Below are 24846 nucleotides of genomic sequence, written 5' to 3' on the forward strand. Positions count from 1 at the left end.
AAAGACTTTTGTAGTGAAATTCTCTTCTCAGCACATGTTTAACAATGTAAATTATGTTTACTTAAAACAATGGCTCACTTACCCTATTCTGCGCTGCTGTGTACTGCACCAAGGAACGAGGAAGCTCAATCACACACTCCAATTACAGCAGAGACAGACAATTAATTGTTCCAATAATCTGGTTTAATTGCTTTCTAATTAGCAGACAGTTATATTTTGCCCATGGCAGGGAGACCGTTTGTGTGTGTGTGTGTGTGTGTGTGTGTGTGTGTTTTCAGTGAAGTCGGGGGGGTCATTGGCACATTCAGAATGACAAGTGGAATAGTGGAATAATAATAATAACAACAATATTAAAAAAAAATTTAAAACGTGTGTGCTTCACACATACCATCCACACACCTTCACAACTTTAGCTGCATACACTCCTCTTTGCGGGGACGTTACTGAACTGTGCTGACTCAGTGGCAATTTTCCAGATGAACGACTAGACTGTGATCAACGAGCCGCCATGACAGGTAGAACCAAGCCAAAAAAAAATAAAAAACCCATTTTAAAGAAAGATAGTGCCATTTCATACATGATCTGTTGCCTTGATCAGAGTAAGACCACCGATAATAAAGACAGCCTTGTCTGCTAATCAGTAACAAGCGGCTTCATCCCTCTAAGTGACATTTTAGCGGCCTATTAAAATGTTTAACTTTGTAGGTTTGTAAACACTAGAACTGCCAAAATGCACCATCCCTCCAAGCTTTGACGCTGGATCAGTGGAGTGTGTGATATTGATGCAAACGTCATTTGGACAGTTGGTGTCATTTATAAGGATGGCAGGATAAAGGATGAGACGTTTTCCTTAACTGCCCAAGTATATTACATGTTACACATCACCAAAAATATTTGCAATTATTAAAAATCCTACGAAAACAGTTGCAGTCAATCTAGCAGAAAAAAAATCACATAACATTAATGAGTTAAGTTATCATTTAAATACCTTTTCAAGAAAAAATTTCAAAACAAAAGAAAAACATATTTGTTCCAGCTATTTCATGTAAGGAATTGTTGCTTTTTCCTATATATCATTGTAAATCAAATATCTTTGGGGTTGTAAAACAATAAGTAATTGGTAAAAATCCATCTTGGGATCTTGGAAATTCAGATTGGATTACCACACACTAATTGCCACACAGTGAACCCTGGGGCAGTCAGTTGATAAACCAGCCTTGCTAGAGGACAGAAGGTCGTCCAAAACAAACACAGGCTAATCAAGACATTATGGCTAACTTGTTCAATGTTATAAACATTGTGTCCTTACACACAGCGCTAAATTGAGTTGTGATTCTAGTCTCCAATAACTCCTGTGAAATACATTTATGAAACGGCCCGTTCTGCTCAGAAATATAGCTGTATAGGTCATCTGTGCTCTCAGCTTGTTACAACCCATATTTATTTCTATTGTTAGGTGATGGCCTCTTATTATGACTGGAGCAAAGGAGGAAGGTGAGGTGAGGTAGTATAAAGAGCGACAGAGTCTGCGGAGGGAGGAAGTTCGGGCTGGATGGACAGCTCAAACACAGGACTTTCTCCCAGGAGACAGCTGTTCATGTCCCGAGTGAAACCAAAAGTTAACGCTGACTTATTTTAACTTGCATAATGTCATGTGGCTTACATTATGTCAGGTGACATAAGTTACACCAGGTGACAGATATAGCTTAACTTACGCTCATAACGTTCAAACACAGGAGACCGCTGTTGGTGTCCCGGCGACCAAAAGTCAACATTGGCTTAAGTAAATTCACATGACTTATGTAAATTAACTTATGTATACATAGTTGTTTTAACCCAAACCATGATCTTTTCCTAAACTAAACTACAACAGCTAACTTCCAGTTGTTTTTAGGACACCGGCCTCTTTCACATCATGCAGTATCGTCACCTCAGATCTCTTCCTCTGCATCTCGCCTTCAAGTTTCCCAACAGGTTAAAAAACCTCAAGATAGGGGGAGTGAAGGGATCACCAAAGTCATTAGAATACATCCTCTAGGGATTGTGAAAGTCTACAAAGGCTTATGTTAAAGCATCAAATATTTGTTGAGATATATCTGTTTTGACCAAAGAGGTGAACGGATTGACTGACTGACATTGTCATCCATAGAGCCATACTGCGTAGATGAACCTAAATCTGCCGTGACTAACCTGCAACTTGTTTTTTTTTTTTTTGTTACATTTTTTGCCAGCAAATGTGGTAGATCTATTCATCCTTAAAAATAACCGAGAAGCCCTCTTCTTTCCTAAAATGCTCCAATGTGTTCCATGGACAGCTTAGCCAAAATTGCCAGTGTTCACACCTCCCAAAAATGTATTTAACTTTTGAGACATTAAAAAAAGAGCCAATACAGTGTAAAAATGTTTAAAACAACATCACTGAAATGCATTTCAGGGAGCTAAAATCGCCTAGTTTCCACAAAATAACTTGTACTGTGGCCTGAATACTGTCTCTTGCGACTTTGAAAGCTCGCAGACACTTGAGGTTGGAATCACAGCTTCCAACTGAAGCGAATGGTCTAAATTAAAATCCGTTTGTGGCTGTCAATTCAATTCAAATTACCTTTATTGGCATGACTGTGAAACAACAATATTGCCAAAACAGCATACATACTAAATGAGAATAATCAACCCCATAGGCTGTCTCTCTCTTGTCTACGTGTAAACCGACATGAAGAGAGATTTTAACCACCTACATTTCCCTCTTTGTGAAGAAATCTATTCACATTTTTTTTGCTCTTTCCTTGAATGACTCTGGGATAAATAAATTCCCTCAGCAGTCTTGGACGGTGTATTATAAATAAGCAGCGATGATATCTATGTTCCACAGCAGGAAGTGATGTCTCAAGTCAGATCATTTTGTGAGTGTTGAAAGGCTATCGAGTCACTGTGTAATTCCTATTAAAACGCCGCAGGGCAAATGGATAAACACCAGATTAGAGAATGACGATGTGTTAGTTCTTTCAAATAGTAAGCACATGACTCAGACATAACAGATGAGATAAGTCAGCTGGCTGGTTTATCAGTCAGAGGTGCAATCCTGTGTGTGGGAGGTCAACGTACTGGGTTTCACATTTGTGAATCATTGGTAAACAATGCAAAGTGTACTCAAACGGTGCACATGCAGGCACTCTGGGTACATTTTGGTCATTTTCGGAGTTCCTGCAGTATAGTTACAAAAAGGAACGGATTTAGGGGGATAAAACATCAGCAGGCATGATCCAGTCATGTCTGTTTCAATCAGCCGCTCTTCTTCTCTCTAAAATGAAACAGTGTGTGTCATACAACACCCTATTAAATATGAAATTTGAATATATGAATATGACGGTGCAGCCAGAAGATGTTAGCTTAACTTACTTTCTTACTTCAAATCGGGGGACACAGCTAGGCTGGCTCTGTTTAAAGTTCACTAATTAACAGGTGATATGTTTGTTTAATATGTACTAAAATGACAAACTGTCTTACAGTCTCTGATGGTTGCCAGGTAACTCTCCAGGAAGTCACTGCACCCAGCCAAGAAATAGTTCAGCACATAACCCACCCTGTAAACAAATGAGATATAGCCTGTTAATTGCTGAGCTCAGAGGTGCTGGTGGGTAGATTCTGATACCTTTAGATAGAGCCAGACTAGCTGTTAAAACTCTTTATGCTAAGCTAAGCTAACCAACTTGCTCTAGCTTTATATTTAGTGGACATGGTAGATTTATTTATCATTTTACAACACAGTGTTTTAAAACGAGATAAAGTTGTAGTTCCCTGTATGCTACTCACACAAAGCAAACGTACAAACAAAAATGATATACACTACATGGGTGGATAAATAAGAAGTCGTACTATTTTACATCGTAGACCACTCAGGAGATGGGTACCGATGATTTTCTGAGGGGTTTTAATCCCCCGCTGCAGAGGCCTCTGGTCCTGGGCCGTGCACATCCCATGCCCATTAGTGATGTTTTCAGTCAGGATGCTTTCTATTGTCCTCTCTAAAAGTTAATAAGAACTTTTCAACTTTGCATTCTTCAGTTTCCTTTAGAAATACAGATGTACAGACTGGTATCAATCGTTTTTATGTTTCTGACTTTCTTTCTCACTTTTCTTCAGGTCTCATCGTGGTATCCTTGATGGTGTGCTGGCTTCCCAACCAGATTCGTCGTCTTATGATGGCTGCCTTGCCCAAGTCCCAGTGGAGTGTTTCCTACTTCCGGAGCTACGTTACTCTCCACCCTGTGGCCGACTCCTTCTTCTACCTCAGCTCCGTCCTCAACCCATTTCTCTACAACCTCTCCTCCAGACAGTTCAGGGAGGTTTTTGTCCAGGTGCTGCGGTGCCACCTCACCATCGAACACATCAACAAGCGAACTGTGCATGGTGCCGCCTCTGCACGCTCCCTCCAGCCCCTGCTGTTAAAGTCATTGCGTCGCAGCAGGGCGAACCACCCCACCCTTGCACGAGAGGAAACCCCTCAAAGTGACTCTGGAGTGGCTTCAAATACTCAAATGTCTCTCGGCCCGACTGAAGAGTCTGACTCAAGCCTCAAAACAAAGAGAGATGTACCATCAGAGGCTGACGTGTAATGTGCTGTACAATTTAATGCAAGACTGAAAAAAACTAACCAAGGATGCCTGTGCTGTACCATCAGAAACAAATATAAAGATATTCTTTATCCACAACAATACAAAGTTTCAAAAGTCGGAAATTTCAGTGAGCAATCATGCTCAGCTGGCAATTTAGCACAGTAGTAAGCTTGATGGGACTCCTCAAAGAGACATATAACTTAAAGGTGGGGTGTGCGATTCCAATCCAGTACACAGCTTTTTGTGAAATTCCTCGAAAAACAAAAAGTGTTTGTACACAGCCCTGACTCTGTAAATGGGAAGCAAACAAAGTGGCTTGGGCCGAGCCACACAACACTATTCCAGCCGTGATTTGTCTGTCAGGGAACGTTAAATGACTCGCCACAGACATTCAGATTACTTTCTAGTTTGCCACGATATGCTGTTGTTGTGATGTTAGCTATAGCAGCAAGAGAGCTGTGAGTATGGCTGTCTGGAGCTGCTGTGCTGGCTCTGGGACCGTCTCGTGCTCTCTGCTGGTTAGCCTCGGAGCAGCAACTGTAACGACAGTTTGGTAACCCATAGACTAGCTAACGATACATTACTTGCTGTGTCTTTGTTCACTCTCTATCAAGGTATTTGTCGAGCTGTTTGGATTTCTCCAGAATCGCTTACCCCACTTTTAAGAAATGTCAAAATGTCAAATGAATGTTTATGTGAAAGCTCAAATATTAAAATAAGCCTGACGACCCCACAGCTAGAGTTAAAGTTAAACGTACCCAGTGACATGACCACTAGTGGTGATATGGATCACTGTTTGGATGTGTGGGTCTTCTATAATGCGCATGAGGACACACACACACACACATATATATATATATATATATATGTGTGTGTATATATATATATATATCATAAGCACACAGGTTACACGTTATATTTTCCTATTGACTGCAGAGGGCGGAATTGCAGATGTGTAGTGCATACTACAAGCCCCCAGGAGCAACACTGAGCTGGAAGGCAGTTTTGGCTAAGTGGCCACAGTTATATAGCAGGTCACTGGCCCCAAAAGACTTTTCCCATACACATTTATTACAAAAGAAAAGGCTGTAAAATGATGATGAAAACCTCAAAATGAATTTGAACCTTTAAGTCGTTCAAATTTGAAGTCGGGAAGCAGGAAGCAGGCATGCCAAAGGCGCCAAAAAAGTATTCTCTGCCTTGACTGAATAACTATTCAGATGTCTCGATGCACATGAGGTTGAGATCATGGTATTATTGATGTTCAGAGTTCATGTATTCGACACAAGACTTGACAATACAACAAGTTCTCCAAATCTGATGGTTAAACGCCACGTTTGTTCAAACCCTCTAGAACGATAGATAAGCGTCTTCTGATCTGATGCCTCTATCGACAGGATGACATATTTTTTCTGTTCCTTCCTAAACAGTTACAAATCTCTGTTTGAAAAATAAAAATAAATCTTTAACCATTGTTTGGTTACGTTTAGACACCAAAAGGTTTGGGTTAGGGAATGATCATCGTTTGGGTTAAAATGTCAACTTTGTCATGGTCACAGTAATAAACAGTTGGTTAGGGTAAGGAGACGATCATGGTCACGGATAAAAGAAACCAACATTGCTCAGTAGGAAATGAGAAGCGAACAGCAAACTCCTTTGCTCCTGTTATAATTACTACAACTGCTAGAGGAACGTAAATGTGTTGTTTTGGAGCACTGGCTGAAACAACTGATGCTGTTCTCCACAGGGCTTTGAACCTTTAAAGTTCAGATCACCTCCAAACAAACCATTTAACCACTGTGAAAGCAACTGAATATTACATTTTGACAGGCAACACCAATTTCTTGCAGGTTTAGCAGATCACATTACCTCATGTCTTGATATATCTGGCTCTGAAATAACCTCTCAAGGTATGGATGCTGATATCTTCCCATATAACATATTCCCTGATAATAGGTAACTAGCATATTTTCTTTTTAAAGTGATGGGATAAAAAGTTGACATACTCCATCATAAGCCGACATGTAGCTACACTAGATACCCCCCCATCACACTGCACACTTATTGCATTACTGCTGCTCCACCTCAGTGCAAACTGTTCAAATGTCAGTCACTGGAGATGCAATGAATGTGTGATAAGTAGTTTGAAAAGGGTATTTGTTCTTCAACATGTAGCTCTATATACAATATTGGTGAGCAGCAAAGATTGTCACAGAACTAGTGGAGCAAAATTCCAGGATAACAAACTTTTTTACGGCTTCCGCAGTGCGTTCGTGGACTTTACAGAGATCTGTCACTGATAACATGTTGCACCTGTTGTGGGCTAGAGGGCTGTAGGTGGTTTTAATATTACCACTGATATAAACCTTTTTCCTCACCTCACTTTATGTCTTTCTTCCCAGAGTCATTAAACAGTATCACTGTCGTAATACACTGTCTCTTTCAGTTCATAAATAACAGCAAAATTGGTGATTTTTGCAGGTAAGGGTATTGATTTGATTTATTTATTCTGGAGAGCTCTTCTCGGATGAATGAATGATGAATCTGAACTTCCTATCTTTCCTGCAGTATGTCTTATTTGACCTAGTAAATAAAGACAGATGATAATGAGCCACCTGCTGCCCAACAAAATAGCCAGAAGCTGTTTCATCCATGGCACCTTACCTTACCCAACTCGCGCCAGCTGCACCGTGATCATATTTGTGACATGACTTTTTTTTCTTTTTTTCTTTTTTTTTTACCTTGTGAACTTTGGAGGCAAGCAGCAAGAGAAAGCCAAAGAGTCAGGAGAAGAAATAATTAAAGAATAAACATTTCATAGCATGTATTCTTCACTGCCTCACTTAATACAGTTCCAGCTCATGTTGTCTCCACCGTCAGTATTAGAACATTTTTAATGCACAACTTAACCCAGTGTGTGAAAAGTCTGTCAGCACAGGGTGGAGGACAGTAGGAGGAGGATGTAGAGCGAAAACACAGGGTGCTGCGGCTCGGCTAGGGTAACGGCAGCGGACGATTGGGGTCGTTTCTTCTGGCGTGGTCCATTGCACAGTGGTGTGTTGCAGCAGGTGATGCACACTGAGTTGAGCTTGCCGGTGCAGAACTGCTGGTAACCAGAAGAAGCGATAAGACAGGCTCCTGATGAGGCACAGGACTTGCGGTAGTGTATCCCTGAAACAAGGACAGAAATGAGATTCATTAGGCTCTTATTGAGAGGATTGCAGGGTGTGAGTGTGTGAGAGACAGACAGAAAACAGAAAGAGTGAGATGGGGGCATGTAATTAATGATAAATAGGATCTATTCTTGCAAGTTAAAGGGAAACATCTCATCATCTCTGTATAATTTTGCTGATGCTCCTTTGGCAGTCAGAACACTTCTCTGTGTCTGTAAATGATTTGCATTAAATTGTCAGTGTCTAGTATAATTAGTCCATGACTGAGGCTACAGCCCTTCTTGCTTTTCAACTGGTGCTCTCAGTGGGTGTGACTTCTCCTCTCACTGTGTTTTATACACATCCAGAGGTACTTTACAGATGACACTTTAGCCAACAAAGCTAAGTAGCAGCACAGTGACTTTCAGTGCTGTGTGAACATCAGACGTCTGAATGGGAGTGAGGGTGGCACTTGATCGTTCAAAGACAGGTTGAAGGAGAACAAATTATTCTTAACAGAAACATAAATCAGATGGTTACTCATACAAGCCAGAGAAAATAAGAAATTGGGAAATAACAGGGAAATACTGAGGCAGCAGCGTTAAAAGAAGCCCGCACGCAGCAGTCAGCTGCACAGATAGCTGCTATATGTTTTTATGTGTACTCACAGACTTAAATTTAAAAAATGCATGTAAGGAAATTGACTATAGCATCAATGCCTGCATCATATGCAGCTTGTTCAGAATTTGACAGAGAAACCAGTTTTAAGTGCTGGCATTTTCATTGTAGGAGTAGTGTAACACTAGCGGGAAAAGTTAGTAAAATTCAGCAGTGAGCTTTTGACATGGACTACAGCTCCTGCGAGGCACCAGGCACCTACAAATACAGTTGCTCCATGTTTTTAAGAAAACAAGCATTTTTCACAGCTGACATTTTGGCTGTTACTGCACAGAACATGTGGGTGGAACAGGTCACACATACTCTGTCTAATTAGACATCCGATAAGGTTGTAGTTGGGTGGAGCTAGACTAGTGTTTACAGGGTCCTGGAACTGACACACCTAAATGGAATGCAGCCATCATTACTGTTCTTAATGGCACCTGTGTGCTGTTTTCCCGTTGCTGTGACAAGTCATAACTATCCCACCGCAACAGGAAAGTACAGGTGAAATAAATTCCCAAATAAAGACTGCATAGTTCCAAAGTTCTGTTGTTGTACACGCTGGCTCAACGAAATAGCTTTCGAGGACGCTTTGAATTGATTAAATTAAGTCTGAATTAATGTTATTACTTACAATGGTGCTTTTCCCCTAAGAAACAAATCAAAATGTCAATGCACATACTGTGTAAGTACTGTAAAGAACACAAAGTATATTGATTTGCATAAATACAGCCACAGTGGACAACAGTTTTTACACCAAGTGTAAATATGTAACTGTGAGAACTAATGTGGATGTGGTCCTCATCTTATCCTGAATAGCTGGCTTGAACATCCACTTAATCCCACTGCAACACCCATTCCCCTTCTTTCTATTTATCATCAAGAAGTTCTTAATTTGATCCTTCCACATTCATTAGGGAACCTTTTGTTGTGATCATTTATCGTGCATCGTTTATCTGTGACCATGAAGAGCTCCAAAACCTTTTTTGTGAATAAAATTTTATTTCCCCCCAGACATCAACTGTGTACTATTTACAGTACATCTGAGTTTTCTAAATGAATGAGGGTCCTGTATAGTTTGGTCAAAGAAAATCCCAAACACTATATTTGCCATTTCCAGCGACTACATTCAATTTTCAAAGCTCTTCTGAAAAGCATCCATGAGCAAAGTTGATTTATCTCCACCAGCTACAATCCACATCACAATCAAGTTTGGTTAGGAAGCCAGGTAATTAAATATATACTGTGTGTTTCCTATTTTACACTCTAATTTACTTGAAATGCTTGTTGGAACATGTCAAAGTTGTTTGTGAGATTAGTGGAGGGAGGCCTTAACATTTGGCTGACATTTTACCTCAAACTAATTTAGATATGAGCACATGAACTTCCAATAACCCTTGTAATTCGTCATTCCTCTCTCCACCCGAGCGCAACAGATACAGGCATAGTAACACCTGAAGAACTGCATGTTCATTTAAATTATACATCCACCCATGTCTTACATACTGCAAATATCAGTTGAGGCCCCAGAAGGTGTTGAGTAATCCAGTAGAAAACACAGTGTGAAATGTTGCAAAGCTCTGGAAGGAAATGTCCCATCATGTCACAAAGCCTGGAGAGTAAAACCTGACTCACACTGCGTTTAGATCTGAGACTAAAGGATGGAAGACACTTCAGAGGATCTCTGCCGTTTTCTACTCAAACCTTAAAATGGCTGTTGATATTATGAACACATTATGATATTATGAAGAAACCTGTGGGACAAATACGGTAAATAAGTTGAGAAAGCCTGTCGTAAATGGCTATATAGTCTATATAATTTGTTGGTTTTTATCTCGAGCAGTAATTGGAAAATAGCGAGAGCCGATAAGACGGGCAGTCAGTGGAAAATGAGGTGTAGTAAAAGTAGTGTCACTGACAGAGAATACAGGTTTGATGGCTTTTCTCACCTCAAACAGTTACTTACCAATCACATGGGCCATTTATTAGTGTGCTCGCCTTCAGTGCCTTCAATCTGGACATTTCCAACTCATCTTCAACTTTATCATACTCATTAACACGTTCCTACTTACCTAGCAACTTCATTTAAACTTTAAATCAGTCCCCCTCTTTTTATCATATTACTTTTTTTTATGACTTTCAAACTTTTTCAGTAATTGGAGTTTTATATTGTTTTCAGATTCTTTACATTGCTGTGTAGCTCTCTCTCTTCAGCTCTTCATCTTACTAACTGCTTTCATTTCCACATTTAAACTGATAACTTAATTGCTTTCGTCTCTTACTCTGCTTTCAGTGTTTACACTTCGAATTACATTTCAATTGCTTTCAGTACAAAAAATTACTCTTCACCTGACAGCTCAAACACTGTCTTACATAACAGCTGATACTTTCATCTCTTAAGCTGATGATACATGGGGCAACTTTTTGAGCAATGTTGTTGGGCAATGTCGCAGTCAATGGTAATGAGTAAAGATTACTACCGTAACCCCGCCCTGCCGCTATCTGTTCAAAATGTGGTCAGACTTGCCACCAGCAAGATTGCTCAAAGAGTTGCCCCTTGTATCATCAGCTTTACTCTTTAAATGACAGTTTCTGCTTTTAGTGCTTACTCTTCTACTTAACTACTTTAGTTCTATATACACTACACACTCAAACAGCCAACAGGGCTTATAATTACAGCCCGTCCTCAGCAGAAAGCGGCCCGTATGGGTCACCCTCCAAAACCACTCCCACAAAACACATTTTCAAGCGCAGTCAGTGCACAAGGTAGGCAGGAAGACATGATTGGCTGTGCTTATTACAGTCCTGTGACTTCTACAGATACTGGATTTGTTGATTGCTGTTGGGAAAGAGAATTTCCACAAACATAACAAAACAAAATGCTTCTGAAAAAAGCATTTCAGATTTATCGAGCACAGCTTTTAACCAATTACAAGCCAAAGGGATGCAGTCTGACTGCTGCTTGAAAAGTTCTGTCATGTCAAGTCTTTCATGTCTTTCCAAATCGTTCAGTGGGAGCAGGGATGTCTACAACAGACAAAGGAAAGGCAGGCAGGGAGCAGAGACTTGCAGCAGATTGATGCCAATTCCTTTCAATTTGAACCACCTGTCAGGGAACTTAAAGGACTACGTAACAACTGAGCAGATTAAAGAAAGGTTTGGCACAACACATCTTTGTCAGTTCCTGTAGAGACGAAAGATTTACCTCTCAGTCTGTAGATGTTCTACTTCTTACAAATAATTAGAGCTCTGCTTAGTTGATGGTGGGTGGAGCTCTACTGGGAATTGTGTGACATCACAAAGGTTTAATGCTGCGTTCCAGGCAACTTGGAACTTGGAAATTTCCGATCTCCAACTAGAAAAACTATCCTGGAACACCACTTGAAGTCGGATTTCCTAGTTGTGAACTCGGAGAAAAAATCTGTACCCCGACTTCACGAGTAACAGCTGAATGACGTCACAAGACAATGGCAGCTCCCATGGAAGCACACACTGTAAATGATAAACCATAAACTAAACGGCAACAAAAAGTATATTTGCATGTATTTAAATTAAAATAATACATATACGATCATATAGTAAAACCTGTTCTCCATGGACATTGATGTAGAAATATGTTAGGCCTATTAGGTAGCTGACTACAGTAAAGACTCTCATAAAGTCATCTCTGCATAAAAGTTATTGTTAAAAATGACAAAACATTAGGAAGTGTAACCTACAACATTGACCGACTTGAGGGTTACCAACTGATGTATCTTGAGGGGTACACAATTAACTAGTAACGTATAGGCTATTTATGTCAGTTGTTGCAGTTAAACTGCCATCCTTCGAAGTAACTCCTAAAACACTGCTGACGGTGCAACTGTGTGCACGCTTTGTCACGGTCAGCCATGGTTTTCGTTCACTTTCAGAGTCATGCACCACCATGTACCTGGAACGCTTTGAGGTCGGAAGTCAACTGGGAAAAATCCCAGTTCCGACCGGTCTCGATTGTGGCATAAGCCTCCAGTTCTACAATACTGACTCGTCATAGCAGGAAAGCACAGGTGTTACTAATGAAGTTAGTAGGCTCTGTTCTGTTCAAGTGTCCCAGTAAGCCATGACAATGTGACAGTGAGCCAGCATGAACAATACCAGGACCCTCAGGACCCTGTGCTTTTCCTGCTGTGACATGTTACAATGTCTGTGAAAACGCCTTATTTACTCTATGCAATCCTTTACCAGCTGAAGTGACTGAACTTCCCTGTTTGATCCCGTTACAGTGTTTGTCAGCACTTCTCCACATTTTTTGGCCTGAATAATTAAATCTTTATTTTTCTCCATGGAAATGTCATTTATATCTAATATACATAATAATCATTTGAACATTATTTTAAAATACTAACCACTTTTATGTTTAATATTTTGGGTCAAAGAAATGTTACATTACACTTTCCTGCAGAGAAGAATTTGGTACTTTTTAGCATGTGTGCTTCAGAGTTGAGGAACATCTGCCTCAAACATATCCTGTCCTGAATGTATGTGTAAGATATTGCATGGAATCCATTAAAGGTTTTAAAAATGATATTCCACGCATTACAATGTTTTCACCTTGGTGTGTGTCTAAACATTTTATTTTCAGTGATTACATTCCATTCAAGAACTCGTCCAAAGGGTGGACACTAGAAATAACAATGTACCACCAAAGTGAAATATTACTTTCACAGCACATCCACAAATAGACTGGTGCTGTCTCGGCAGATTAATGTGTCAAGACAGTGCAGCACTTTGAATACAATGGTATAACTGTGAGAAGGAGCACAGGTAACACCTCACCCCTGCTGAACCATTCTGTAGCAACTGAGGAGAACGCTTCAGTGGCGCTCAGTCTGTGCTCTGACACAGCGGTACAGGATATTCATTTTGGCTACTGCAGGTTTTTCGCACATCCTAATTAATGGAAAAGTTGAAGAGACAAAGTCAAAGTATATTATAGATCACAAAGCGTTCTTTTTAAGATGTAAAACTTCCTAATTAGATTATGATGTTAATTGTCTAATATTTGATTCATTACCTTGGGGATTATGCATTGCCAGGATAACTGCTCTAATTGAAATTCAGAACAAATGCACATAAACATCATACAGTCCATTTACAATTACCATTTACATGGTGATTATATTCCATATGTATGGAGAATATTTGCCGTGCTGCGCCACATTTGTTGAGCAAATATCACCAAAATGGACAGCACAACAGGGAAACACACTGTAACGTATTAAGTGCTTAGGGGGGATTTAATTAAATCCATGAGTGGGAATTCTAAGGTTCAGCACTTCAATCTAAATTATCCTGTTGAGGTAATTTATGGGGAAAAGGTTGAAATTTCTTATCAACTTTTGAGCACTGAGAGAACTTGCACACTTTAGTCTAATGAGAATCAGCATGGTCGACTGCACCGGGAAGAGTGAGCAGTCCAATATGTCCAAGAGTCTAGAGAACCTTTGATTGCTCTCCTAAATGAGATTTTAACCAAATAAATTAAGCAATCACTGACACTGGTTGTACTTTTGTGTTTTTCCCATTACCATAGAGCTGCAACACACAGTTACCAAAGGGTATCTTGCTTTAAAAATAAGGCATTGTTGGTGGTTGGTGAATGGACTGTGCTTATACAAGGAAAAGAAACCTGTTTCTTGGGTGAAGTGGTGTATCGCCTACAGTATGTTAGACATGTATCAGTCTGCTCTGTGGGGTTTATTATCCCTCTAAATCAAACTTGACTAAGCAGTGAAATTCGATGGCAGTTGTTATATGAGCCAACATAAAGATGTCATCTAGATAAATGGTCAGTAGGGACAATAAAATTGATGGCAGGTATTTTTGGTGATAAAAGTCTGAATTTCACCAAGAAATCAAAGTCATCAAGTTCTGAGCACTTGTGAATGAATTAATCAACACACTGGCCAAAACAGCAGCACAATGATGTTCCCAAAAGGGGAAAGGGGACTTAGGGAAAAACTGAGGAAACCTTGAAAGACAATTAATCATATAAGGCGCATCTGAAAATTGCTTGACCAAAATGTTTGATCAGTACAGACTCTTCTTACGGGAAAATGTTCAACTCATCTGCATTTAGCTCAAACTAATGGAACTGTAAGTTCACAAGGTGTATTCAAAAATATGTACTTTAACCATCAATTGCAAAACTATTGGAGTTGTGCACTGAGTAGCCTAGTGCAACACAGCTAAGGTATGATAGCTAACCAAAAGTTAACCAAAGTTGAACGTAACACAAAGATCCACATGGATTTACTTTATTCCTGCAAGTGAATCTGCTGACCACACTACACATGAAAACAAATACTTGAGGGCACTAAAATGATGTGAAATGAAATGAATCATTTGTCCACCAAAACAATTAATTAGCTAATAAACTGGAATGTTAATTAGAATATTCATTCCAACACGACATGTTTTTGAACACCAGAAACGTCAGTATGTAGAAGTTATTTTTCAATGATGTTTTTTGATTCTTAAATTGCTCCATGTATAGTTTTTGAAGTTCTCGCCTTGATGCTATGATGTAGAGGTGTACTCAGGGTGTGGTCTGTAAACTGTGACATTACTGTGTGGGTGCGGGTGCGGCAGATTTGAAACTTTCACAAGAAGTCACCCAAACAAGTCCATAAAACACTCCTTTAAATAAACACAGCAATCCAAATTACACAATCAAACAAGCTTCAACAGACATGCACAATCTCCTAATTTAACCAAATTAATGTAAACTACTGTGACTAACCATATTCTCATTTCCTTTTTCCTGATACAGTAAATTAACTTTTGTGAATTGCAAAAGCTAATTTAGATAAGCCATGAAGGGAAGACACAAGTGCAGCCTCCATCCTGCTCTCTCTTCCTTGGTCTCTCCAACGGTTTAACATGACAACCAGCGTGACCCGCAATGTCAGTCTTGTACCAGCCCAGACAAAGTCACCTGTAGGCATTGCATTATCGGAACAGGCCCAGTGACTGTGCATCAGAAGGCTATCACCATCTTTGAATGTCAAAAACTGTCTTAACTGAATTGGATTCAGTGAGATTCTGAGGAGTGATACTGTCTGATGCTGCCTCAGGCTATGAGCCCACTTGACGATTCCAGCCCAGATGAATTTTCAGAACCACATCATCAACAGGGTCATTGTGAAACCTCATCGCCTCTCTCTTTGAAGGCTGAAATCTCTCCTGTGCTGCCGACTTCGTCTTAGACATCAGTCAAAATCATCAAAGCAGCTTGATATTTTTGCTGTCAGTCTTCTTGTGCGAGCAATCAAATGATTTGAATTTTCCTTCTTCATTTTAGACACAAACCAAAGACAGATGAGACAGATGCCTTAGCAACCTATTAAGAGATGAGATGCAGCAGTTTCTGGTGCTGCAATGAAGCTTCAGGTCCACTCACTTTACTCAGTCTCAAATCTGTATCCTAAGAGAAGACTTCACAACAAAAACAATCAAATTTTTCTGCTCAGCTATTTATCAGCTTTCGTCAGCTTTTGCAGACCTCAACCACTACTGTTTGATTTTTCAGACTTCCGTTCAGAGAACATCATCAATCATTATTCTTATTTGTCATCACTGCTCCACTTAGCGCACTGCCTCTGTGGATACTGTGATATGAGTTTACATTTTCACTGTGAAGACAAACCGTGGCAGAGACATGGAGCAACTTTTGGAGCAATGGTGCTGGGAAATGTTGCTGTCAATGGTAATGAGTAAAGATTACTACCGTAATCCCCTTCCCCCACCACTCCGCCACGCTCCCCACCACTAATATAGTTGGACTTGCCACCAGCAAGATTGCCCAGCAACACTGCTCAAAAAGTTGCCCCGTGTATCACCAGCTTAAGGCACACTGTAGTGACAAACAGCAACTGTGACATATTCTCTGTATGACATTAAGCACTTATTTTAAAGCTGTTTTTGGGAGCTGTGTTTCTGTACAGTATAATGAAGTGATTAGTTAGCATTGTTCTTGCTGCTCAAGGGGGTAGAGCAGTCTCGAGTTATTTGTCAACCCAATTAACTGTGCATTGTCATTTTCTTCCTTACCATAAAATTCTAGGGTAGTCCTTGTTATGATGTAGCTGCTGTCAAAAATGACAAAAAGACAACAGAGATCTGGTATCTTCACTCTGTCTTATCAACCTGTTTATGTAATTGATGGAGCTAAACAGAAATCACAGAACCAGAAAATGTTGAACTTTGCTTAAAGTTGCTGTAATCAATATTTTTAATATGAACAAAGAATCCAATGGCTATGAGCCAAACATGAAAGGTATTGCTCCTACTGTCTAACCCACAGAGAATTATCCCCTAACTCTGCAGTCCCCCTCAGTTCTATATAGCTTTTTAGCATCTTTAAGTTCACTGTTTTGATTTTTTGGCCCACAAACTCCACTTTAACACTTTAACAACATTGTTTTCCAGCAGTAGGCAGCTACAACAAAAACACTCGGTAAACCAACACTGTCCACTACCTGCCCAGCACCAAACAGCAGACAGGCTAATTAAGATACATACTTAGCCAATCATATTTGACATAACACGACATTAGCAACATGAGGGTTAATCACTCTCCTTTTAGCTCTATTTTGGTCTCCACCACCTGAGAAAAATATCTGTCTCTTTAGCTGCTAAATGCTTCACGAGCTAGTCACTAAAGTGTCTGTTTGCTGGTAGTGCACAATGAGTTTCTCTGAGCTTTTTCACTGAAGACAGCTTCCTGCTGTGTCTGGAGACAGGGCTGAGACGAGCTGTGAGACTGAAGCAAAAACGGTAAATTTGTGAGCCAAAAACCAAAACAATGGACTGAAAAAGGTTAAAACTCTCCACAGTGCTGAGGGGAGCTGCAGTTGTGTTATAATTCCCTATGAGCTTGCATCACATAGTAATTTGATTTATTAAAAAAATTATTAGTGTAGCTTTAAAATATTATTCTGACATTGAAAGATTTTATATCTTTGTTGCACAAATAATTTATCCATTATAAAGTGAAAAAAAATCTCTACACCCATGCTTTTTGGTGTGTTTTTATATGTCATTACATTAATTTAGTTGTGGTCCCTTGAAAATTGCCTCTGAGCAATTGAAGGGTGGCCAATTTCATATCCCTCATCACAGTACATCTTACTCCCCCTTCTTTAACAAAAGGGGCAGAGGACATTGAAATGAAAGGTGGCCTGCTGGAGCATGGCAATCATCCCTCCTTTAAAGGGAATGGGAGAGGAAGGGTCTTCAGCAAGGTAAAAGCACACATTTTATCATTTCTCAAGACATAATCAGAGGGGAACGATGATGATAGTAATAGAAGATGGGCTTCGATAGGAAGTCAGGCTTGTCTCATGCTGCCCAGCAGAAAACTAGCCATCATCTGAATGGAGGTTGTGGATGTGTCTCTCTCCACTCTTGGTGGTTTGACAGATGATATTCACTCTTCCAGTGACACCATGATGTTCTGCCAAACAGTGTCTTCTTTTTAGCTACAAAGCTCAGTTGTAGGAGATGGATTGTAATGTCCTCCAGATGCACAAGGACTCGTGTTTGAGCCAGGAGAAAATTGCCCAATTGAGGGGGACATACGTCAGGGTCTCTATATCTTTTAGGTCTAACTTATAGAGTTACATGCAGTCACAGGCTTATAGAGGAAATCATGGGGCAATTATACAGCCCCACTGATTTTTATTCTTATTACTTAACACATTGCACAGAGGTGGCAGTGCCATTGTGAATGTATCTATTGCATTTCAAATAATGATAAGGTGCGGTCAGTGGAATTTTTAAGCCCTCTTTTTTATGCAGAGCAGCAATAATGATAACACTGACAGATAAAGACTGGGACGTACATGAGCATTCATGCAGAAATTTTCTTATTAAAGAACTGTCGACTCTATAGTGCCGAGTGCCTGCCCTTTGGATCGGGAACCACATTTCCAAAGACAGCAGCTTATTGCTTTTGCTCATCAGCAGCAGAGAGTGGGAAAAAAATGGGCCAATATTCGCTGGGTGTGAAAACTAAGTAGACCTGGGGCGTAAGATTGACCTTTAGTGTCTTCAATTAATAGCTGAGTCCCAAATAGCCGCCTATCTCCTTTACTGGCCTGGTGTGGGAACACATTTTGACAAATAAACGCAGGTCTCCATTAAACGCCTGGTCTGGTTTTTATAGAAGTTCTTTGGTTGTATAATAATCGCCTCCTTTAGCTGCTTAGATTGTGAACACAAATGTTAATGTTTAAACCTATGATCAATGTGTCAGAATGGACATGCTGCACATCGGTTAGATTCTCCACAATTCAATAGTTCAGTGCATTTAACGAAAACAACGAGCCCCAAAGTCTGATTCCTATAGATTTACCAGTGTAACCTGCATGGTACATGAGAGGAAAGGAAAAAAAAGTGCTGACTGCTGTTACCGTTGAAGTGCTCGTTAAGTCCGAATGTGTCCTTCCTTGATTACTTATCTTCCTTTAGTCTGTAAGGGTCCACCGATCAAAAGAACCAAAACAGCTTTTCATAAAATGAATCCAAGTTGTGAATCCTGTCATGTGAAGTCCATCACTCTCTGTCTGCTAACTTCTCTCATCCTGCACCCTGTTGTTGTCATGATGTTACTTCAAAATAAAAGCGCATAAGCCGTCTGTCGGAGCTTGATCAAATAGATGATGTGTATTTGATATAATTGGATAGTTTTTATACTAGTATTAATCTGTTTGAAATTAATGTTAATTAATGAACTGTTACATAGTAGTTTCAGTTTTATGCAAAAGGAATTAAAGGCCTGTCCCATATAGGCAGGGTCAATTCAGTGAATTTTTAAAGCCCGGGCTATTATTCAAAGTTTTACGGTAAATGCAAAAAACAAAAGCAAACAAAGCTCAATGAGCCCTGTGATGGACTGGTGACCATCCCAGGGTGTACCCCGCCTTTCGCCCAGTGTCAGCTGGGATTGGCTCCAGCCCCCTGCGACCCTGTACGCAGGATAAGCGGTTGACGATGGATGGATGGATGGACAAAGCTCAATGAATGTAAAATTCAGCAGCTGCTAAAACATATTGTAAACCAAATCGGAAAAAATCCAGGTGGAACACTTTAATTCTCTTCCACTGGCTGATTTCAAAATATCTTTTTACGTATGACAGATATTTACACGTCCCTTAATACTAAATCACTTCAATGCTGTTGCCCATACAATGTAACATGTGACTTTAGGTCCACAAACATACATGGTGTCATTTTTCCAATTACTGAAAGGTTTTAATGGTTCTGAAAATGACTGATTATGTGTACTAAATGTTTTACCAACAGGACTGGAGTTATGATTTCAAAACTATCCCTCTACACTCTATAATTCACATGATATGTTGTGCTAGTTTTTCTTTTATGACTGTTTCTTGAACAGTTGCAAAAAGCACAACATGAACCAAAACAACACCACAGGTAGATAGGACATATGTTCATAACTTCATTGTGTTTAACATGTTGAATATTTAATTTAATTGTGAGTAAGATGAATCTCTCAGGCCAGACACATATGAAAGTGTATTGTCCTTTGTGATTGAAGGTCTAAGACATTGACAAAAAGGCCAAAGCAAATAGATGGAAGTTTAACTATCTGATCAGAGCAGTTATAGCTGTCTTTCCATTTTATAGAGCCAAACTGATACTGAGTTTTGAGGCCAATATTGATATGAATACTTGTGACTCTATAGGCTGATACATTGTTATCAGATTTTTATTAATTTTTTTAGCCAGTGTTGCTCTATGAATAGCAATGTCACTCAGCCAGTCGGCCCACCACTTTGGTCCAGATTCAACAGCTATTGGATGGATTTTAATAACATTTTGTGCAGACATTAATGATGCCCAGAGGATGAATCCTACTGGCCTTGGTTATCTCCTGACATTGTCATCTAGTTCCACCAGCAGGTCAGAATGTTTTGTTATGCATAACATTTTAGAACCTACCAGCTACAGTGTAGGCTATCGTGATGACTTTGGAATCCCCTGAATTTTCTTTAAAGCAACATTATGTAGCATTTGTATCTTATAATAACAGATGCAAAATCATTTTGATGGTACACTGACATGTAATCATGGTGAATGACTTTACTAGCATTGCTGCTCTGTCCCCTTTATGCTTTGCCTGGCACTATGCAGAACTGAAACTGAAAGCAGGATTTCTATTGTGAGAACAGCGTAATGCTTTTCGGCATCAAGAAAACTCTTCAAGCAAGCTATGAGATAAAGCAAAAAGTATATAATGTACAAAGTAAGTAAAATATCATGACAGAGGCTGCATAGAGCCCGAAGAAGACCTTGGAGGAAGCGAGGAAGAGAAAAAGAGAGAGACAAGCAAATGAGATAGAAGAGAAAACATCTGACTGGCTATGACTCGTTGGCGTGAGCTAAACAAGCTGAAAGGATGCAGGACTGAAAGGATGCAAAGCTGGCGTACTTGTAAATAATAACATATTAGCTGGATTGCTATGTCTTGTGTTGCCGGCTTGCTTGATGTCTGCCTGCGTTAGCAAAGTTATTGACTACGGCAAAATCAGGTTTCACGAAGAGAGTTTGGCCGCTAGCTATAAATCTCGAGTTCATATTAGCAAACTTACAAGATAACACACTTGGACATTGTAAACATTACTGTAAGTGCTTTTTTTTCGTCGGTTGCTGTCTAGCTTTGTTGGTTAGCTTGCCACCTAAGTTTCAAGCAACTTATTGCTGCTGCTGTGTTGTGCCAGAGCATGAGGGCAAGTGGGCAACAGCAGTCTCTATGGACATAAAGTTAGCTAAATCAAAGGCGAAGAGACCGAAGAGGACGTTGATGGAGGAAGCTAAGAAGAGAAAAAGATAGTGACCAAGCAAGAGATGTTGTCGAGAGCTTCATGAAATAAAGGGCTGCAAGCCAAGCTGGCATCCTTTCTGTTGGACTTGTAAGTTGCTATGTCTTGTGTTGTCACACTTGCTTAATGTTTGTCTGTGCTAGCAAAGTTTCGACTTGCTACTTTGAGAGTAATGTAATAACAAATGCACATGTACAGATGTCCTTATTTACGACCGCAGTGAATTACACTCAGAAAGGATGGCAAATCAAATTTTGGACAAAAAAACATGTCTTAGATAATATTGTTTTAAAGTAGTCAAATGTAATGCTGTTTTAATTGATTTTGGCCACTTGATTAGCGTAGCTTTAAGTAAATGTTAGCTGGCTACTGGGGTCAAAAAACCACAATGTTTAATTGTAGTATACGCCCCACAGGTTACTAGAATTCCTGAATTCCATTAAAAAACACTAAGAGCATGAGCTCAGTGTCCTCACTGGCAGCTGGAGCCCTGGTAACAGTGACACTGTTTACAATGACCTCAGACAGATCTTTGGCATTACTGAATTGCAATATCCTGTTGCGTATTGGCCAACATATACACTGATGAAGCAGTATTGATTTCATGCCAAAAATAAACTGAGAGAACTAAGATTCTGAATCAACTCCCTCGATTCACAGCTGAAATCCCAGATCCACATCACCACCACAATCTAATCTGTCGTTCTTGGATTGAGGCCAATCTGTCCAGATTCTACTGGAGTCTGTTCTGCTCTGAGATACCCTGTCAGAAAAATAAGAAGAGATGAGCATGTGTTTCTGACAGTAGAGAGGTGGAACAAGCTATCCTAGAGATGCACTCCAGAGATGTGACTTACCATCATCCTTCACCAGAACCTCCTTCTGGCACATGTCCTGCACATTCACGGTGCAGTTGACGATGAACTCTGGCGTGGAGCAGTCGTGTGTCATCTCCTCACACTGGTAACACTGAATCTGCAGAGCCAGCCCTGCAACACACACACACACACACACACACACACACACAGTCAATTATTATCCATAATCCATATCCATATTCATTATATCACTTTCAGCAGGTTGAATGGCCTCCACCATCACCGCCACCGTTAGCCAAAACACTTGCTCATTTCATTTGCATACTCCATTTATTTTCTCTGGTATCATGAATAAAGAATTATTTAGAGTTTCATCTCGAAGTGAAATTCAATTTCATTTTGGTGAATATTTTGACATTTGGTGTCTTGCACTCCAACCGTTTCAAATTCAAGTGACAGACATGCTCAATTATTTAGTTGCATTTGAGTAGCTGTTGGTACATTTATTTTAGCGGAATGTTGTTGCAACATTTCATCACGGCTTGCTTTGATATTTGTTATTTCATTATTTCTTCCATAAAACTCATTTGTTTATAGTGTGTCCTTCAAAATACTAATCTAATTTGCCCCTTTTCCATGAAACACTACAAATGGTCTCAAGTCATGAATACATAGACTGGTTATTTTGACCCATCATTTTGTTCTGCTAAAACTGACATTTAAAATATAAACATGCTGCTGACATTGAAAGGACAAGAGGATGAGATTTTTTGCACAAAGTGATCAAACCTCATATTTCACTATTGGTCAACATTAACACAATTTTGCCTTCCTACTGTATGTAAAGCAATGTATTTAACAGTAGCCACTAAACATACAACTATAAATAGACTAAACTATAAACTATAAATATTATCAACTGTGGAATCTAAGTACATAGTATTACATAAAGCACTACTTATACACAGTTGTGAAGTAATTGTCTTGAGTATTTCCATTTTATCTATGCTTCTAGTCCACCTCATTTCAGAGCGAAATATTGTACATTTTACTCCAATACTTTTATTTGTAATGGAGTATTTTAACATTCAATACTCAAGTAAAGGATCGTCTTCCAGCCCTGCGCGAGACTGATCAAATAAATGCCATCAGCAGACCTAAAACAGGAGAAAACGCTCCTTTTCACTGTGCCACCGCGCTGACCATGGAACAGTGTAGGAGATTAAGCAGAGGTCAAATTCGGGAAGGCATTTCACAGTTTAAAGAGGAGTCATAACGGACTCTCCGTTGTTGATCAGTAGTCTTTATGCAAACTTACCTGGGTCATTTCAGACCACAGGAGCGCAGCGCCACAGCGATGTTTAGGAGACTAGTATAGGTGTCATTAGTACCCTAAACGTGCGGCACCCGATACTTTACATTAAGTATATACACATTTAAGTTTTCCATCATCATATTGGAGAACCTGAAATCTGCTCAACTTTAAAGACAGACAACGTTGGATCAGCGCTGATCTCTCCAAGCTGCGCGCGCTGCGTCTCCCAGTTTACCACCGATATTACACCCTCAGTGGCACTGCGCCCCTTCTCCAAAAAGCAATATTGTCTGGAAGTTTTGGTGTGGAACGACAGCCCTAAAAGCCGCATTTAATCCCGCGAAGTGTTGACAAAGCAAAGCTGCGTGTCCATACCTGAAGAGAAGAAGCACAGGAGCAAAGTTGAGACAGTGAACAGCCGCATGGTCCGCTTAGTGCGCCTCTGAGCACGAACATGAGAGACGGGTGTTCGCCGGGTCTGAGACGCAGAGACACGGCAGCTGGCCGTCTGGCATGGTGAGCCTGACACCTCCTGCGATGCTTCACCTCTCTTATCCGCCTGCTGACGCACGCTCACACGCACGCTCACCACTGTGTTGTGTCACACGTGATCAAAAAGAATTTTGACAGTGATGCTGAGGAACTTCCAACCTGGTTTCTTCTCTTTCTCTATTATTATTAGCAGTGCTTGAAGTGGGAAAATATAGTTGCCAGTACTCTCCCCCCCGCGCACTATCCTCAACCACAAGATGAAACAAGTAGGTATTATTAACGACTTTGCGCATTAACCACATAAGTTCTTGCATTCTGAACACATTTTATGCACCAAGTTATGAAGGAAATGTCTTTATGAAGGGAAACTAAATTAAGGTGACAGGTGACAAATCAAAATATAATGCAATAAAATTCAGATAATTCAGTAATCAGCTTTTGGACAATGCAAATTAGTTTCTTCTTTATTTCAATTGCATTGCATGTTTTCCTTTTGTACATTGTTTCATTTGTTCTAGTTGCTGTTTTTCAGAATATTTTTCACAAAAGCTTCAAAAAGTGATGGAGACATTCTGATTCTCACCTGTCCCCAACGACACCTATCTGTCAACACTTTTAAATGTCCCGCCCCGTCCAGGCTGTGATTGGTCGGTTCACGACAAGCGACATTGACGACCTACATTCAGCACAGGGCTGCTTGAAAGACACCCGAGTTTCTCTTCTCCCTCGAGATCAGCAGGCAGGCGAGAACGGGAACAGGTGAGCGTCACGTAGCGCCCAGAGAACCTGATATAGGGAGGACTTGGGAGAAGTTCCGGTACGCAAGAAAATGTCCCGGTGCGCGAAAGAGTAAAATGTCGAGGTGCCGGTACTGCGTACCACTTAAAGCACTGATTATTAGCCTACTCT

General features: G+C 40.1%; 2 protein-coding genes across 2 annotated transcripts in view; one reads left to right on the forward strand and one right to left on the reverse strand.

Annotated features, from left to right (window-relative positions):
* gpr39 (G protein-coupled receptor 39) overlaps positions 1-7044 on the forward strand; it is a 37241-nt gene extending 30197 nt beyond the window's left edge. Inside the window, exon 2 of the mRNA XM_046053824.1 lies at positions 4141-7044. Coding sequence (XP_045909780.1) covers positions 4141-4613 — 473 coding nt within the window. The 3' untranslated portion in view covers positions 4614-7044. The remainder of the gene's footprint in view (positions 1-4140) is intronic.
* Positions 7045-7422: 378 nt separating this feature from the next.
* Positions 7423-23970, reverse strand: LOC123973641 (ly6/PLAUR domain-containing protein 1-like). The gene is made up of 3 exons (XM_046053825.1): positions 23821-23970; positions 22170-22301; positions 7423-7784 (listed from the first exon to the last, which is right to left on the reverse strand). The coding sequence occupies exons 1-3, from the start codon at positions 23867-23869 to the stop codon at positions 7543-7545; spliced, it is 423 nt and encodes a 140-aa protein (XP_045909781.1). The 5' UTR covers positions 23870-23970; the 3' UTR covers positions 7423-7542.
* Between the last annotated feature and the right edge of the window lie 876 nt (positions 23971-24846).

This window comes from Micropterus dolomieu, linkage group LG07 (assembly GCF_021292245.1).
Source record: "Micropterus dolomieu isolate WLL.071019.BEF.003 ecotype Adirondacks linkage group LG07, ASM2129224v1, whole genome shotgun sequence".
In the NCBI taxonomy this organism is placed as follows: Eukaryota; Metazoa; Chordata; class Actinopteri; order Centrarchiformes; family Centrarchidae; genus Micropterus; species Micropterus dolomieu.